General features: G+C 38.1%; 1 protein-coding gene across 1 annotated transcript; it reads left to right on the top strand.

The window, feature by feature from the left end:
• The first annotated feature begins 924 nt into the window (after positions 1-924).
• Positions 925-2,025, top strand: LOC136254078 (uncharacterized). The gene has a single exon (XM_066046735.1). The coding sequence runs from the start codon at positions 944-946 to the stop codon at positions 1,940-1,942; it is 999 nt and encodes a 332-aa protein (XP_065902807.1). The 5' UTR covers positions 925-943; the 3' UTR covers positions 1,943-2,025.
• Positions 2,026-12,699: the final 10,674 nt, after the last annotated feature.

The following is a 12,699-nucleotide window of genomic DNA, read 5'->3' as shown; positions in this document are numbered from 1 at the left end:
ACTCGTGTTTAACTTGGGATTGCTCCGTCATCTGAGCTCCAATGAGGATGAAAATCGCTGTGGGGTTTGTCCACACGCTGATCATCATGAAAATCTTAGTTTTATCATGTGCGTTACATATAAGTACATTTTGTGTTGTTTTGTAATCTTTTCAAGCCTTGTAATATATGTAGAATACTTTAAAACTAAAAAAAACGTATTGTCGGGTGGAAGGTAGTCACTGGTGCTTACTTTAAAGTGCGTAGTTACTTCACTCGGGTTAGCGATTTTCAGCTCCAGAGCAATTTTCTGATGGCTGAGTCATCAGCTCAAAAGTATGAACCACTTCAAAGTTGGCATAACAATGCCATAATTGAACCACAACTCCACCTTAGGTATTGTTGCATCATTGTGGCACCTCCACTTTAGTTGTTTACCTTTATAAGTTGTTAACTTGATGTTTTTACCAACTTGTTGCCTATATGGGTATACACCATTGTATTGAGAAGTGTGCAATAGGTGAAGCATATTTGCTCACCACAAAGTATACAAAGATCGCTGAGATCCAATAGGACCTGAAGTTACTCTCATTACATGTACAAACTTGCAGCTAGAAGCAACTGCAGTTTCAAGATAGTCCAGATTGCTAGATGGCTTCCTGATTCAATTGTGCCATTTTTTCCTTTAAAATGTATGGGGAGCCCTGGAGAAAAAATGTACCTTTTTTTAGTTTTTAAGCACTGTGCATGCCAAAGTAACTAATTCCAACCCAACAAACTATATATTTCTGAGATCGGCAATCAATACTCTATCTATTGAACATATAAAAAGCCTGTTTTTCCAAAATTTAAAAATCGGGCTGGAATGCCCATTAGTAGTAATATAAATTTTAAAGGCGTTTATTTACAACAGGATATAATTACGCACCCCTCTCTCTCTGCCATGTCGTTTCGGTGGGCTCGGTATGGGTGACCCTACAGCTTTCTGTGAATCTCAGTTTGATGCTTCCCTGCAAATTACTGCACCATTAAAAGACTTGATTATTAGTCAGGTAGCACATGCTCATCCCCCAGATACTCGATCCATCAAGGCTCAGGTTCACCAACACCGGCGTGAGGCTTCTAAGAAACGGGCTCTTGAGATCAGAAATGGTCTCTCTTCACAGCTTCAAAGAGCTATTGATCTGAATAGTGAACCTGGAGCCTCTTCTTGGCTTCTGGCTTTACCACTGCAAGACCAGGGTTACCATCTGACAAAGCAGGAGTTCTGGGATGCTCTTCACCTGCGTTATGGATGGACTTTACTGAATACTCCTAGCCACTGTGTGTGTGGCTCGCCTTTCACTGCTGATCATGCAATGATCTGTCGACATGGTGGTTTGACTTTTGTTCGCCACAATGACCTGCGTGATACAACTGCTGAATTACTTTCAAATGTTTGTACTAATGTTGCAATTGAGCCACCACTTCAATCCCTGAGTGGCGAAGAACTTACCCCTCGATCAGCTAACTGCCAAGATGATGCCAGGGCTGACATTCATGCACGCGGATTTTGGGGGTGGCGGCAAAGTGCCTTTTTCGATGTAAGGGTTTTTCACCCAAACGCACAAAGCTACCGCAATGTTTCGATACCATCTGTGTATAGGCGTCATGAGATGCAGAAGAAGAGGGAGTATGGTGACCGTGTCCGTGAGGTGGAGTTTGCATCTTTTACTCCATTGGTGTTTGCCACAACTGGGGGCATGGGGAAGGAAGCCATCACATTTTATCGCCGGCTTGCTGAGCTCCTTTCCAAACGTAGTGCTTTATCATACAGTAGTACTTTGGCGTGGATTCGCTGTACCCTGTCTTTCTCCCTGTTGAGGTCAGCGACGATGTGCATCCGTGGAAGCCGCTCCATCTCGTTTAGATCACCAGATGCTTCCCCGGAAATGGGCCTAACAAATGGCCCTAGGGACTTTTAGATGTCCCGCTTTTCAGTTCTTGTCCAGCACGTTTGTCTCTTGTGCTGGGGGTGGTAGGAAAGGGCATTACATCTAGCCCGGGAAAAAAAATTATAAAAAAAAATTACGCGCCCCTCTATTGTCTCTGTACATACTTGCCTTTTCTTTACTATTCTCATTTCATTTCACAAGATCTCTTGGCAAGGGCGTAGCTTCTTCACTTGAATTAGTCAATGCTTGAAGTAGATCGAGATACTCTAATAGAACAGTCACATTTCTACAAGTGCCATATTTTTATATTGTAAAGTCTGTAAGTAGCTAGTAATTTAAACTATACAATCCGATGCTAAGCAGAAGTTGTAACTATGCTAAATATTGATTGCTGTGTTACAGTTGTTTTGTGACTGCTCTAATAGAGTATCTTGATCATTTCAATTCAGTACAAGATGAAAGGCAAAGTGTTGTTAAGGGTTTACTAGTTAAAATGGGTGTTAGTTGACTGCAGTTGCATGCCACTAACAGGGCCGTCCAGAGAAATTAGAGGGCCCAGGGAAAAGAGTTAAAGAGGCGCCCAGGGGCAAGGAAGGGTCTAGATCCTGACTGCTCTATTAGAGTATATCGATCTTTCTTTAAACAGGTATTCAAGTGGCCCCTTTCGGGCTGTGGCAGGGGGAAAAATACCCCAGTTACCCCCAATGTGGGCGGCCCTGGCCACTAAAATGACAGTTATATTTTAATATTCTGTCACTGTAATCTGGGGTTTCTGTCAAAACCATGGAAACTCACCTACTATTATCAACAGTGCATTGCTTATTCTAACAAAAAGTATTGAAATTCCATCCAAAAACAGCTTATAGCTGTAAAAAAAGTGCGCGTCCAAGTAAAGCAGAGTTAACTGCGACAAAAAGTAATGATATCATAATGCGGCCATGTGCGAGGTGTGCAAGTTGTAAAATTAATATTAGCTAATCAGATAATACAATGTTATTGTTAAAGTGTTAATGAGAACTATGTGATGCTGCTAGTTTTTAAGTGTGTGAGCATCTTCATAAATGCCACATAAATTTAATTCTCAATAAAGCAATGTGCATAGATTCTCTGATAGTAATAAATAGTTTGAGTTTGGCCACCTTTCCTTTGTTCGTAGCATTGCTGTATACAGGAAAGGCGGCCAAACTCAAACTATTTATTACTATCAGAGAATCTATACACATTGCTTTAATGAGAATTAAATTTATGTGGCATTTATGAAGATGCTCACACACTTAAAAACTAGCAGCATCACATAGTTCTCATTAACACTTTAACAATAACATTGTATTATCTGATTAGCTAATATTAATTTTACAACTTGCACACCTCGCACATGGCCGCATTATGATATCATTACTTTTTGTAGCAGTTAACTCTGCTTTACTTGGACGCGCACTTTTTTTACAGCTATAAGCTGTTTTTGGATGGGTATATATATATATATATTAGAGATCTTGGAGATTTGTGTTTTTGTAGCCAAAAAAAATTCACTCAAAAAACCACCTTCACAACTTCATTCTGGCAAATTGGTAATATTATGTGACCCAGTCTGGGAAAACCGGTCTTATCGCCTATTTAAAGGTATCTAGAAATATCAGTTTTAGTGTGCTTTAACTCACCAATGGTTGAAGCTATGTGTACCAAATTTTTGCACATTTTACACCAATTCCTTACTTTCCAGAGCATCCACTGTGCGAGTAGCCAACAACTAAGTTTCCAGCTATTTTAGATAGTTTTTAACCGAGGTTGACTGTATCAGACGAGCTGCAAAAGGAATGGGAGGTGGAGGCCTAGAAGGTGGGCAAGATGGTGTTCAAAAATTGAAAAGGAAGGAGTAGGGATGAATGAGGCCAAGTTTTAGGCCATTGAGGTCTCAAAATTGGCTAAAATGAAAAAAAATTCAAAGCAGAGGTACTTATTCAACACCACAGAGCTGTACAGGCACATACAGTCATCCCCAGGCTGATCAGAGCTCCATTAAGGCTCCACAATACACGTACGGATCGCCACTGGGCTTGGGAAAAGCAACCAGCAAAATCAGACCACTCAAGTCTAGCTGATTTTGATTGTGGAATTAGATGGTTTATTCATGTAGTTTTGTGTCCTGGGTGAAAAATTGAATCAGCTGACATGGGTGATAAGACCGGTTTTCTCAGACTGGGTCACATATTACATGGTTAAGTATAACCAAGCCAAAAGTTCCTTCGGTCCGATCCTAAAAGCTTCCAATAAATTGTTACAAAAAATCAATGAAATTTTCTACTGATTAACTGCCTGCCTGATGCCTTCAGGCAAGTGTAGCTCAATAACGGCCAAGGCTATGGGCTTGATTTTTTCACTGTTTGGTGTTGCTTCATCCCAAGACGTGCCTTTTAGCATACTGCAGTACTTACAATGCACGCATCATGGACTTAACTTTGTCCTCCTTTGTGTCCCATCTCATTTAGCTGACAGCCCAAGGTGTCGATTTGCAATAACGTGATGCATGGCTTCCCTAGAGTATGTTTGTAAATGGGAACCGTCCATATTTTACGTGGTGACTGGACTGATTGTAGATGATTCTAACACTGTTCTTCGTTTGTAATGCTGTGTAACGGGCTGAACATAGCTGGAAGCGAAGCGTAATGGCCGCTGCACTTTCAAGGCAGTATTTCATAGTTGGGGTTGTGCAAATTGTCATATTTTCATGGTGACTGGATTGTTGCAGAGGCACTTCTTCTACTGTTTATTTTTTGTTTGTAGTGCTGTGTAACGGGCTGAACATAGCTGAAAGCGAAGCATAATGGTCACTGCACTTTTGAAGCAGTTTTTGCTAGCTGGGGCATGCGTTCTGACGAAACATTAATTCTGGTGCCATCCTTTCTTTTGATGCAGTATGCGTGGGTTCATCAGTCTAACAATGTTACAAACAAACAACTTAAAGGAAAAATTAGAAATTTTATGTTTGATTAGGGATCATAGAAAAAAATTGGGAAACAAGGGTGGTAGCCTACACCTGCAGATATACTAGCGAATATTTAATCCCTAATCCAAAGCATACCCAAGATTAAGACTGAATTAGGGGTTAAATGTTCACTAGTATATCTGCAGGTGTAGGCAACCTCCCTTGTTTCCCAACTCTTTTTTGTCTCTATGATCCCTAATCGAACTTAAAATTTCTAATTTTTCCTTAAATTTGTAGATTTATAACAATATTGTGTATAGACTTCCAGCAGCAATAAATTTTATGATCAGTGTGCATCTTGAAGTACATGTGTTAAAGTTAATGAGTTAACATACAGAGAATTGAGTTAACATTTAAAGTTTTAAAGAGACCTGCACCATCGGTATCAGAGATTATAAAATATCACAAATATACGTAGTTGGTGAACTGTACCTATTAAATCATTCTCCAAGTGCTGATCATTCCGTAGCTGCTTCCTTCAAGGGTAACAAGTTTATGAGGTAGGTGATGTTTCCTTGTATCAGTTTCCATTATACAATGAAAACACATTCTTCTATGGGACTGGGCTGCTGAACTGGATGCAGAATCTGAACTTTCAAAATATATACAACAATGTTTACAGTTAAACAATTTACAAACACTAATGAGTGCATCAATGGACACCTTGTGAATGCCAATAAACTTTTCGTCTTGTGAATCACTATCATCTTTTCTTTCTTCTTGAAATTCCAGAGTGACTTTTCTAACTAGCAACCCAAATATCTCTTCGCAGGGTCACTTCACTATTGTTCTGTTTTTAATGATGACTATACCTCATTTCAAAACAACACTCAACAATTCGTGAAGCATAGTGTCAGTTTCATCTGCCATGCTGAGCTCATTTGAGGTAGGCCACACAGCAAATTTGATTAAATTCCCAATAACCATTTGTGCGATGGGTGTTCAAACTTTTGATTTAATTTCTTAAATTTTTGCTTCTTATGCTGTACAGGGGCCTCGATTTGTTTTCACACACTTTACAAAAATTGCTATAAAACATGAACACGTAATTTCCTTTGGCACAAATGAAGGGCATAATTATAAAAGTGAATTCATGTGCCTAGTTTGCTGTGAATCTGATGAATAACCAAGAAGGAGTTATAAGCTTTTTATTCATGTAAAAAGATCAAACTTCTGTCATGGCTACAGAATAAACCAAGTATGGGAATAACTTGAAAATTTGTGTGTACATAGGCTGATCATTGTAGCAGTGCATATGCATAGTTTAAATAGCAATAGAGTTACAGCTACAAAAAAAATATAAACCAAAATTAAACAACTGTAAATTCATGTGATTGAGATACTCTAATAGAACAGTCACCACAGGGTAAAAGGTTACATACACAAAATATGTCAAATAAAACTTACCTGAGTTTGAACCAGGGTTCTCCATACCTAACACCTACATCCTCATCTGAACCACTGCTATCTTGGCTGATTACTGCAAATTCTAGTGTATATCTGCTTATAAATAAATGTTTATAATTTCATAGATCTACCAATAGAAGTACTAGATTTTTGTATAAAATACTATGTATGTTCTATTAGAAGTCCTTAAAAATGTGCATGCACTCTATTAGAGTAGTACAATAATATTGAAATCATGCAATACAATACATTTTAAAAAAAAAATTTGTTTAACCATAAGGGTAAGGTAATTACAAAAGGCAAATGCCTATAGGAGTATATAACACCTACAAAACACAAGATACAAAAACAGAGAACAACAAACATTACAAGGACATTAATACAATACAGAACAAATAACTAAATACTGTAGAAAAAAAGTGTTATAAAAAATTTATGCAACTCTCGTCTAAAGTGAGACTGATGAGGAAGAGAGAGAATATCATGCGGGACAGAATTCCATAAAAATATACCATTAACAAAAATGAAAACCTATAAGAGTTTATTGATGACCGCTTACGCTGAAACGAAAGGGAGTGAGATCTTGTACAAGAATTGGTAAATGAAAAGGAGCTTGAAGAAGGTAAGGAAATGTGGCAGTGATAAATATCATAAATGGTAATATGGTAAGATACTTCCGATGAGTAGAAAGAAATGGCCAGTGAAGCTTGTGACAACATTCACTAGATGACTTTGACCATGTGAGACTATGACAGTTGTACCTGCTGCCACACACCCAACGAGCCCCACGATTTTGGATTTTCTCCAGAGCAGAAATGTTTTTCTGAGTGTGAGGATTCCAAATGGTACTTGCATAATTTAAAACTGGTGGGACAAGTGCTCTGAATGCCTTCCTCTTGGCAGAAGAATTACATGTGTACATGTTACGACCCAACAAATTTAAAGTTCAAGAAGCTTTCAATGAAACATGCGAGACATGTTTATTCCAAGATAGTTTAGAGTCTACAATAACTCCTAGATACTTGACAGATGACGAACACTGAAGAAGATGGTTTTTCAGGTAGTAGGAATGATGGATAGGAGAACGTTTATTAGAAATACACATTTCGAAGGATTCAGCCTCATTTGCCATGTGGAACACCAAGATGACATTAAATCCAGATCTTTTTGTAAATTTTTACAGTCAGCTGTGGAACCCACTGGGCAGTAAATTGCAACGTTGTCTGCAAAAATCTTCGTAGAAGATGAGACAACTGATGGGAGATCATTGATATATAAGATAAAGAGCAAAGGGCCTAGGATAGAGCCTTGCGGAACTGCAGATAGGACATTGGACCAATCCGAAGCACAACCATTGATCACTACACATTGCTGCCTAGTAGTAAGAAATGATGAGAACCACTTTAGCATAGATTTGCCAACACCGTAAGCTTCAGTAAAAGGCGTTGATGAGGCACAGAGTCAAAACCTTAGCAAAATCAATGGAAATACAGTAGGTACAAAGACGATTATTTAGGTTGGATGCCCAATCATTAACAGCAAACAGCAGCAATGAGGTAGTGGAGCACTTTTTAAGAAACTCAAACTGAGCATCACAAAGAACTTGATGAGATTCCAACAACTCATAAAATTTGTTGAAAATAATCCTCTCCAGCACTTTCATGATAACACAAGTTAAACTGATTGGTCGATAATTGCTAACAAGATGTTTAGTACCTTTTTTAAAAACAGGGGTGATGTTTGCACAGACCCAATCAAGAGGAAGGATACCATCGGCTAATGATTTGTTAAATAAAGCAACAAGAGGGATAGCAAATTCTGCAACACCATCCTTCAGCAGATGAGGACAAATGCCATCAGGCCCACAATCTTTGCTAGTATCCAATGCAGACAATTCAGCACATACATCAGAAAGAGACACTGATAAATGATCAAAGTAAACCCAGCAACCGTAGGAAGGTGCAGTTTTGGTACATTAGAAACATCTTCCTTAGTGAAAACAGACACAAAGTATTGATTAAATAAGTTAGCCTTTGCAGAATCTGAGGTTACCACCTGATCTTTATAATTGATAGCAAGTATGGGATTACGACATGCTCTAATCTTGTTGATCCAGTTCCAGAAGAGCTTATTAGTTCTTTGATGAAGACAATCAGTGATCAAATCAACAAATGCTTTGAAGTCAAATCTTGTGGCAGCACGCACCTTATTTTGCAACAGATTGTACTGGTGTTGGCGGTAAGATGAGAAAAATTTCTTAAGTTTCTTGTAGCATAATCTCTTCAGTCTTATTAACTGTATTGTGGATTCAGACAACCAATTTTTCGTTTTTTTTACGCCACCAGCAAACTTGAGTTACAGAATCTTGCACAACAGCAAAGAAAACATGTTTCCACAATACATCAATATCATCTGCTTCAGCCAGGTCCAGGGTATGGACAGAAGACATTTGATAAGTCTGTCTTCAATAACCATCATGTGTCTGTATAGAAAAGAAGAAATGTGAGTAAAAAATAAACCCCAGAGTCACTGGTTATGAGGCCTTATAAAGTTCAAAAAGAAATGAAATCCACACAAAAACAACCAAGCTGTGAAAAAATGGTGCAGCCTCAAAAGACCTGGGTGAAAAAATTGTAAGGTGGCATGACTGCAACGGTGTCAATACTAATAAATTTTAATAGTGGCTGCATGCATTGTTAAAATTTATTAGAATCAACATCATTGCAACCATTTCTTGGCTACCACGTTTGATTTCACAACCTTTTTACTGGCTTTTTAAAGCTGCACCATTTTTCACAGCTTGCATAGCTGTTTTTTGTGTGTGTGTGTGTGTGTGTGTGTGTGTGTGTGTGTGTGTGTGTGTGTGTGTGTGTGTGTGTGTGTGTGTGTGTGTGTGTGTGTGTGTGTGTGTGTGTGTGTGTGTGTGTGTGAAACCTACATGCAGCAAAATATTTACTGATTTTGTTTCCTTTCATGCTTAAATTATCACTGTTATGGTTGGCAGCCATTTTATCAATTACCATACCAGCTGAATCGCCAGCTTGTGACAAACAAAATGGCACCAATCAAATTTTGATCACTTTATTCATTGTTATGGTAGATCGGCATAACACCAGAAAAATGAGCAATTCATGCACTTTGTGATACAATTATGAATGTTCCCACACAAATCATGCTCCTAATAACATATGTTTTTTTGATATTCTGCTATCACGGATTTGACCTTTGTCGAGTTTTATTCATTGAAAATTAATCATTCTGTCTTTATCTCCCTGAGACATTATTTAACACTGTTAAAACATGGTATCAAATTAAAGGTGTTGATCTAAGAACTATACTGGGACATTGGAAACAGTGGAAATTGAAAACTGAAACTGAAACACTGAAACTGAAAACTGAAACTGAAAAACTGAAAAACTAAAATTGGTCAAAACTTCATATTAATGGGTGCCTCTTAACAAAGACCACCTCTGTAATAAGACCACCTATATAATAATACCACCTCTAATAAGACCACCTCATTACAGTAGTTATGTCAAGTAGGTCTAACAAAAAGGCCATTAGCTGTACTCATAATGTAATAAAGTATCAATCAATCAAACAGTTCTTAAAAGTTAAAATGACAGCTGCAGGATTGTACATAAGGATATACTATCTTACCATGCCAAGACCTAAAGTCCATGGTCATGTCACAATGAAAATGGGGTAATTGCATGCATAATTTACTCTGCTGATACTGGATTTGATAATGGATTTCTCATGAATTGTGCATGATTTAAGAGTTACATAGGTAAATTAATGATCTTGGATGTTGTGCCTTGGTAATAGTTAGACACTCGTGATAGGCATCTTCGAGGATTTAAAACCTGAGGTGATGTCAATAATTACCTGCGCCTCGGTAATTACTGATGTCATCTCTGGTTTTTAAATCTCTGAAGATGCTTATTACGAGTGCCTAACTATTATCAAGTACACACAAAGTCCAAGATCATTAATATTAATTTTGTAACTATGCAACTCCTAAATCATGCACAATTTATGAGGAATCCATTATCAAATTCAGTATCAGTGGAGTAAATTATGCATGAAATTGCTCCATTTTCATTTGTGACATGACCATGGACTTTAGGTCTTGGCATGGTAAGATAGTATATCCTTTTGTACAACCCTGCAGCTGTCAGTTTAACTTTCAAGTACTGTCTGATTGATTGATACTTTATCACGTTATGAGTACACTTTACCCATATTTTTGGATCTACTTAACATAACTACTATAATGAGGTGGTCTTATTTTAGAGGCGATCTTATTATAGAGGTGGTCTTATTATAAAGGTGGTCTTTGTTAAGAGGTACCTGTTAATATGGAGTTTTGACCAATTTTAGTTTTTCAGTTTCAGTTTTTCAGTTTCAGTTTTCAATTTCCACTGTTTCCAATGTCCCAACCATAGGCGGTGGAGACGGGGGGAGGGGGCAGGCACTTTTTTGGGACACTGTTTGCAAGAAAAGATTGAGATACTCTAATAGAACAGTCAGGATCTGGATACTCTAATAGAGCAGTCACAGTATTCAGAGAAGCAGTGTAGCAAACGACTTAGCTACGTATGTGTAGTTATAAATAAGGAGATATAATTGGTGGAGAGTAGCAGGCTGTGATCTTTTTTTTTTTTTTTATTCTTCAACTTACAGCTGGCCTGGCCCCCTCACTTTTTTGCCTGCTCCACCGCCCCTGGTCCCAACTATACTGACTTTTGTTTGAATTTAGTATCTCATTTGACTACTAAGTTATGATCATTTTTATAAGTCATAAAATTCTTTGCCCTTGGGGTGTAAATTACTAATTGGCAAGTATTTCATAGAAATTCATGGGCTAATGTAAATGATGATAACTTTGGAATGCAATCACATATTGACTTCAACTAAAAGCTGAGTAGTTTGTTTTAGTAGCACCTTTAATTGGAACTATGCAAAATTATGCCTCAGGGAGATAAAGACAAAAACGATGAATTTTCAATACAAAAATGGCTGTAAAGATCAACCAAGGTCAATATACAATGGCTCTATATCAAAAAAATATATGTCACAAAGAGTTCAACTTATAAATATGGAAAGTTTTATAATTGTATCAAAAATTGTACAACTATTACACTCTGCCACTCTACTATTATCAAGAGTGTATAATGGGGAGGGAGAGTATCGAACTGCGCTATAGGCTGTGAAAAATGAGCCCATAAAGTAACCCGCATACCTTCGTTTCTTCTCGTAAACCTGACCGCTGTTGATTGCTCAGATTTACAAGGGATAGTCACTTCGATACCGCCAATTGATGTGCTCGCGACTGGGATTAAGAAGTTTGATCGCCAAAATATTGCCTTGATCACTTGATTTCATCTTTCCAAGAGCATTGATTGTTGATCGTCAACCATAAAAGCTTAGTAAATTCTCGTGTTGCCCAAAGATAGCTTTCAAAGGTGCTTGATCGCTACTTTTGCAGATGCCTTGATTGCTTGATTTACTGCAAAATACCCCTTGATCACTTGATTAAATCCTGATCCTGGTCACAAGCGCATCAATTGGTGGTATGGAGGTGACTACCCCTTGGATTTAACACCTTAAATGTTTTAACGGGTGGTCCGTATGGAACCACAATGGCTGAAATTCCATCTAGATGTGTCATTGTAACTAGTAAAACTGTTGAGACAAGGCATAGGATGGCAACCATGATGAAATCTCTACCATGATGAAATATCAAAATATTGACCTCGCTCTACCATGATGAAACCTTGATGTTTGTTTTCCAGGTTAGCTGCTTCTGTTTTTATCTTTGCACGGTGAGTTCCTCTGCGTAATGTGCCATGCTTTTCTCGAGTACACTGTTTTTTAACTCAGTAGTCACATTTACAAAGTGCACCCACTGTTCTTATAATTAGTCACCAATCAACACAAATCACTGAGTCATTTGAATGATGCCATAGGACTTTACGGCTCATTTTTCACAGCATATAGCATAGTTCGATACTCTCCCTCCCCATTATATACTCTTGCTATTATGTAAACAAGGAAGATGAAGAGTTAGTTCTTTTAGACCTTCAAGGTGCATTGTAAAGTTCTGGGTTCATTGGATGTGACAGGATCATCAGGGGCGGATCTAGGATTTTTTGAAAGGTTTGGGCTAAGCTCGACAGGGACATAGGTAACTAGCCAGACATTAGAAGATACCAAGCCTTCTAGTGGTAAGATTCATGTAGTATCCAGTGGCGTAGCTACCATTGAGGCAACCGAGGCAGCTGCCTTGGTAAAAATGCTCAACAACAGGCTGAGCAGGCCTGAGTTTTGGCACCCTGGATTTTCTACTCAAACATTACTAGACAGCATTACTGTGCCACACATAATAGAA

This window comes from Dysidea avara, chromosome 4, assembly GCF_963678975.1.
Source record: "Dysidea avara chromosome 4, odDysAvar1.4, whole genome shotgun sequence".
Classification (NCBI taxonomy): domain Eukaryota; kingdom Metazoa; phylum Porifera; class Demospongiae; order Dictyoceratida; family Dysideidae; genus Dysidea; species Dysidea avara.
This window is presented reverse-complemented; position numbering and strand designations above follow the sequence as displayed.

Bases quoted from the DNA above. Each gene is read 5' to 3' on its own strand.
- LOC136254078 (XM_066046735.1), top strand. From the start codon at position 944: ATGGGTGACCCTACAGCTTTCTGTGAATCTCAGTTTGATGCTTCCCTG.